This window comes from Lolium rigidum, chromosome 2 (assembly GCF_022539505.1).
Source record: "Lolium rigidum isolate FL_2022 chromosome 2, APGP_CSIRO_Lrig_0.1, whole genome shotgun sequence".
Classification (NCBI taxonomy): Eukaryota; Viridiplantae; Streptophyta; class Magnoliopsida; order Poales; family Poaceae; genus Lolium; species Lolium rigidum.
The window spans coordinates 242,636,399-242,643,215 of NC_061509.1; the positions used below are offsets into that span (position 1 = coordinate 242,636,399).

The 6,817-nt window shown below is 47.5% G+C and overlaps 1 protein-coding gene across 1 annotated transcript; it reads right to left on the reverse strand.

Moving 5' to 3' along the window:
* Positions 1–5,198: 5,198 nt before the first annotated feature.
* On the reverse strand, positions 5,199–6,226 carry LOC124688424 (protein PHOSPHATE-INDUCED 1-like). Its single transcript, XM_047222103.1, has one exon. The coding sequence runs from the start codon at positions 6,224–6,226 to the stop codon at positions 5,279–5,281; it is 948 nt and encodes a 315-aa protein (XP_047078059.1). The 3' UTR covers positions 5,199–5,278.
* Positions 6,227–6,817: the final 591 nt, after the last annotated feature.

A 6,817-nucleotide genomic window follows, 5' to 3' on the forward strand; every position in this document is an offset into this window, starting at 1 on the left:
CTCACCTTGAGGTGTGGTTGCTCGATGCACACCAACGCCACAAAGGCCTCACCCCAAGATGCGGTACTCACACCACACACCGAACGCCACGAAGGCGCCTCACCTAAATCTCCGGTGACCCTCGCCACAAAGGCCTAGGTCACGGTTCCACTAAGGGATTTCCTTCGAGGCGGAAACCGGGCCTTACACAAAGATTGGGGCACACATCCACAACTTAATTGGAGGCTCCCAACAAATCGCCACAAAGGCCTAGAATCCGTCTAGGGTTCCAAGAACCCAAGAGTAACAACCTTCTTGCTTTCACCACCACGAATCACCGTGAAGAACTCAAACCGATGCACCAAATGCAATGGCAAGAACACCACAAAGATGCTCAAGTCCTTCTCTCTCAAATTCCAACAAAGCTACAAAAGCTATTGGGGAATAAAAGAGGAAGAACAAATAAGAGGAGGAACACCAAATTTCTCCAAGATCTAGATCTAGTGGATTCCCCTCACAAAGAGAGGGATTTGATTGGTAGGAATGTAGATCCAGATCTCCTCTTCATTTTCCCTCAAAAAGATTCAAGAAGCATAGGAGGAGTAGAGGCAAAGGGAAGCTCTCAAGGTCAACAATGGTGGAGAGCACAAAGGGGAAGAGGTAGCTGCCCAAGGAGGAAGAAGGGGGGCTTAAATACCCCTCCCATCGAAATATGACCGTTTGGGTCAGCTCGAGGCCGGATTTTCCGGGCCGGATATTTGCAAAATATCCGGGCCCCGAAAAACGGCTAGGACCATGAGAAAACATGCCCCTGGATGGGGGCCGGACATTTGGCCGGATATTTGCCCGGATTTGTCCAAAAACCGGATTTTTCCGGAGGGCCGGATTATCCGCCCCAAACCTGAAAACTGGCAGAAACATCAAACTGAAACGGGCATAACTTTAGCATCCGGACTCCGATTTTGATGATCTTGGGCTTGTTTTAAAGCTAGGAACAAGCTCTACAAGATCATGCAGGAAACCATCATAGTCCAACAAGGGAGGATAGAAACAAATGATGAAAGGTTTGACCTATCTAAAAAGACATACCGGTAAAACCTCCAATCTTGAAAATGCCACAAGTTGCCCGTGCAAAAACCATTCTTGATGAACTAGAGCTTGTCATGAGAATAAGCACAAGCTCTAAATCATCACATGGATAAGATCCAAATAATAACCAAGAAAGATGATGAACCAAACTCGAAAACGCAACAAGTGATCTATGCAAAATCCGTTTCGATGAACTAGAGCTTGTCATGAGAATAAGCACAAGCTCTAAAACATCACATGGATAAGGTCCAAATAACAACCAAGAAAGATGATGCAAGGATGCAAAGGTTTGAGCTCTCTCCGAACGATACGATCGAGTTACTCACTCGAGAGCCCTCTTGATAGTACGGCAACTAAACTATAAACCGGTCTCCAACTACACTATGAGACCGGTGAGAAAGAAACCCTATCAAGAGCAAACCTTATACTTCCGCATTCCACTTGAGCTTGATGACGACGATCTTGACCTCAACAAGATGGAACGCCTTTCTTGCTTGTGCTTGCTTGACGAAGTCTTGTAGATTGCTCCCCCATAAACCACCATGGGAGAGCTTCTTCTTCGGCGCATCTTCGCATAACCATGACCACCATGTGGATTGCTCCCCCATAATCCACCATGGGAGAGTTTCTTCTTCGGCGCATCTTCACATATCCATGATCACCATATGGATGGCAAGACTCAAGCAAAGGATCTCTTCGAGATGGCTCATCTTGAACTTGCACATCATTTCTCCATGGCAAGCTTTAAGCTTATGAACTCTTCGAGTTGGCTCATCTTGAACTTGCACTACATTTTTTCATTCTTCATCATGTTGATGTCTTGAAGTAACTTGAGGGCTCACTTCATCTTCATCTTCAAGACATACTTGACACTTGATATCCTTCATCAATTTCTTCTTATTGCAACCTTGAAGCCAACATATGGTTCAAGAATTGCCTATGGACAACTCCTACAAATATAACTCAATGCAAACATTAGTCCATAGGGATTGTCATTAATTACCAAAACCACACATGGGGGCTCCATGCACTTTCAGCTTGGCAGGGGATCTACAAGGGGCATACTGGTGAGTGCAGTGTCATTCTTGAGGCGGTGGCAGACCGTGACCTTTGGATTTAGCATGCATTTTTTTGGCATGACAGGAACAAACAATGATATCAACATGATGCAGCGCTCTCTGGTGTTTTCCAGGCTAGCTGAGGGACAAGCTCGCTCCTGGCATGAACTTTAAGGTAAACGGCCATGCATACAACAAGGGGTACTATCTAGCTGATGGTATCTACCTGATGTATGCTACATTTGTGAAGACAATCCCGGCTCTATCTTCGGAGAGAGACGCTTATTTTGCAACATGCCAGGAAGCAGCACACAAGGATGTTGAGCGTGCTTTTGGGGTGCTTCAGCAACGTTTCGCCGTTGTCAGGTACCCTGCTCTCACTTGGTCTGAGTCTCAGATGTGGAAGGTGATGAATGCTTGTGTGATCATGCCCAACATGATCACTGAGAGCAAGCACGACGAATATGTGCATGATGATCAACCATTTGATTATCAAAGGCATCTTGCTGAGGTAGAACATGTACCCCGAGAATTCGCCGCTTCTCACATGCATAATAAAATTTGAGATACAGGTGTCCATGCTCAACTTCTGCGCATTTATGGGTGAGGAAAGAAGCCACCAATAATGTATGATTTTATTTCTATTTGTTTAATTGTATGCATAATTTAATTTCCTTTTTAATTGTATGAATAATTTAAGTACTATTCGTTTGATTGTACGAATAATTTAAGTACTATTTATGTGATTGTATGGATAATTGAATGTAGTATGAATAAAATGTGATTGATATGTTGTTTCAAAATATTGTAATTTTTTTTGGAGCCGCTGTATAGGAAGTGCCGGTGCGGGAATAGCGTCCTCAAATAGAGGATCCACCGCCGGCGATCCCATACAGCAATGTCGGCGACCTAGCCGGCGACTATTTAAGGAGCGCCAGTGGAGATGGTTACTGCTCCTTTAGCATCTGAATACCCAGACCTCTATAGTATCGTTACACACAAAGACATCTTAGTTGAACATATTTTAGTTCAAAGGCCGTTGGATATATGATTCACATATGTCCCCACACATGATAAATGAGAAACACGGGTAAACCTAGTGCGTAGAGTGATGGTAGTACAACTTACGGAAAAACATGATAGTTTTAAATAAAGTATGACTGAAACTGGTATTTTTCATTCAAATCCACGAATGTTGATTATATGAGTGGGCATACTGCTTTTGTAAAAAAATGCTTGTGAAAAATTAAGGTAATGCTAAAGATAAATATTTCCATGCGGATTCATTATAAAAAGGCATTGCTTGCGGGAGTGGCGTTTTGACATCAGGGAGCATATGCTCTCGGTTTTTAAACTTCGTGTTAAATGAATTTTTTAAATGTTGAAAAATTTGAACATAAAATTTAGTGGATACATCTCAAAATTCTACGCATTCACAAAGTGGTTTCATAGAAAACCGACATTTTGAGTGTCATCCGAAAAAAGACAAATTTGTGTGTAAAAAAGGTTATTTACGAGACGTTTTGTTTGTCTTTTTCACACAAGTCAAAAAAATATGTCGGTTTTTTGCAAGATTTGATGTGCGCACGTAAAATATTGATACGTAAGCGAGAATTTTTTTTTGATTTTTTTGAACATTTCTAAATGTTTTTCTGGTGGCAGAAGCATATGCTTCCATGTGCCGAATTGAATTTCCCCCATTGCTTACTAAAGATAACCTAGCAAAAATAAATTGGAGCGGATGCACAATAGTCTGTTTTTTGTGATTTTCTCAAGAAATAATTAACCATTGTTATATTCCATGCATGTTTACTCGCCTAGTTTGGAGAGTAGTTTACTTTATTTATAACAGCCCTCCTCCTGTAACAAATATGTTTTGTAATTGGCTAAATGGAATTGACAAGAAAACAAAGCTCGAATTTATGTGTGAGTTTATGCTTTAGTTTGGATAATAAGGAATAGTGGAAAAGATGTTGTTTTTAACATAGTGGTAACACCAAGTCTCTTGCAAGTTATCCACATGCCGGCTTCTTCGATCTAGATGGCCTCGATTGATGACGGTTGTACAGGTTATCTTTAGTCACGTGGTTGGCTGCATTCTAGACATATACAAGACGCATAGAAGCTACTTGTGTGTGTTATTTATATGGATGGTATTTACTTATAATTTGAGTGATCCCTGAGTTGTAAACCTATTGTTATGACCTCGTAATAATATAAAGGTTGTGTATATCGCGTCGATGCAGAGTGATCGGAGCAATGCTCCCATTTTGCAAAAAGGCATTCAAAAAAGACCTGCAGAAAAACCTTACATACACACCGAAACCACGAAATATGGTGAAAAGCTCCACCCACTAGCACGAGGAACATACGGGAGCTTATGCTCCTGCTACTACTATCGTCGGCTTATCGGCTAAATTCAGATATAACGCCTTATGTGCATGATTTAGAGGTCGCCACCGCCATCTTCTACCAACCCTTCTCTAGAGTGTAGATCAAAGTGAAGACCCTCACCGGGCCTGCTATCGATGTCACCACCATGCGCTTGTACATATCGGCTCTTCAAAGTATGTTCCGCAAAATTTCACATATATTTCTTATGAGTTTCTGAAACTTCTAAAACATTTTGTATTGTTTAAATTTATTTTAATTATGTTTTGGTTTTATTAAAAAGAGGACACGTAGTCTCACCGATCTTAAAGCATAATATGTGCGTAAAAAAGAGTTATCGCGGTGGTGTCCTGGTTTATAGACAACTTTGCTTTTTCTTTTTTGAGGGGATATAGACAACTTTGCTGGGTCGGAGTCGAAAATGTATTCCGTTGGGCCTCCACTTTCTCTGGCGCACGGCGCTCATCGCTTTCCAAGGCCCGGCTGATCTAACAGCCGAAGCCAAGTCAGGTTTTAGCAGCATTGTATCACCACGTACCCCTAGTTTTCAATGGGTTTGGCCTACGTGCTGTTTGGCTACAAGGCTTTGTAGGCCAGACCGCCAGATCTATACCACCTTATCTTTGTGATTTAGGCCGGAATATACAAACGCAATAAAAACGAACAAAGCAATTCCATCTCTTCCACCAGCATTACACGTATGTACAACTTCTCGAGCGCACAGGGAAAGCCTATACGTGTCCGACGATCGACACAACGGACTAAACCAGCGTGCTGCAGGAGGCAGTGGCGGGGTCATACAGCGCCGGGAGCAGGTACTTCTTCCCGCCGGCGCCGTTGGCGTTGTAGCTGCCCCCGCTGGTGGGATCGACGAGCAGGTTCCCGGCGTAGCCCGGGTACGCGCCGCTGCCGTAGATCCCCGAACACGCCGAGCACGCCTCCAGCCCCGCTCCCTTGGGGCCCTGGTAGTACCCGTCCCCGTGCGGGTTGCTCACGGTGCCGGCCACCATGGTGGCGAGCACCATGACCATGCCGTCCATCCCGACGTCGCCGTTGGGCGCCACCAGGGGCGAGCCCTGCGGGCCGTGCTGCGGCTGCGCGAACGGCCACGCGCAGTGCCCGGGGCACTGCTTCACGGAGTTGCCCACCCAGATGTGCGTGGACTCGCCGTCCTGGGACGACCCGTGCCGGCCGCACCGGCTGCTGCAGAACCCCTCCACGGCCACGTCCTCGTCGGTGAGCACCAGGGCCACGCCGCCCTTCTTGGCCCCGACGCGCGCCGCGAGCTGCTCGATCTGGTCCAGGGTGAGCGACGTGCCGTGGGAGCAGTCCTCGTCGGTCAGCTGCTCGCCCAGGAGCACGCGGGTGGAGCCGGCCGCCGCGCCGTTGGCGGCGGCGGTGACGGCTTTGGAGAGGTAGAGCTGCTCGATGGTTCCCCACCACTGCCCGACGGAAGGCGTGGTGGCGCCGTTCGGGGCTGAGGTGAGCGAGAGGAGGAAGTCGGAGACGATGGATTTCTGCGCCGGCGTGAACTTGCCGTACCAGAGGATGGACACGGGGATGTCGCCGCTGAGCACGGCGCCCTGGTGGTAGCTGAGCCGGTCGCTCTCCGGAGGCACGTACAGCTCCATCAGCCTCCTGCTGCTGCCCACGGAGAGCTGCGCCATGGTGAAAAACAGCGCCACTACCAGAGCCATCGTAGAAGCCATTGCGAGATTGCACGGTGGAAATGGAACACTACTTGAGACTTGTGAGAAGTGAGTACTGGGTGATCGATCAAGCTGCCACTCTTGCTTAGCTAGTTAGCTTGTGTTGGTTGTGGTGTGGTGATGGAGTGGCAGCCTCCGCCTCTTATTTATAGCCGTGGTCGTGGACCTGCAGAACTTCGCCGCTGGTTCCTACGTGTCGCAATGCCGGGGGATGGCGGTATGGCGCGGCGGGCGGGGGGACAGCGATGAGCTGGTGCAAGCGCACGCACGCCACGGCGTGTCGCTCGCGCCGCGCGCCGCGGTGCCCAGTTGCTTCCGGGCACGGCTCCAGGTGCAGCGCGCGGCGACGCACGGGAGTCAAATCTGCCGCAATACTCTATTCGCGCGAGCTCCAACGGATGACGACGACGACGACGACGATCTGGTTGCGCAGATTCCTGCCCGCCGCCTACCGATGAGATCCACAGCTGGCCGCGGAAGGTTCCCAAGAGCGGAGGCGCGGCGGGTCAGCGTTCTTGAGCGAATGAGCGAGGACTCGGTGCTGCTAAGATTTTGCATCTGTCGAGATGCAGAATCGCGGATATGCTTCAG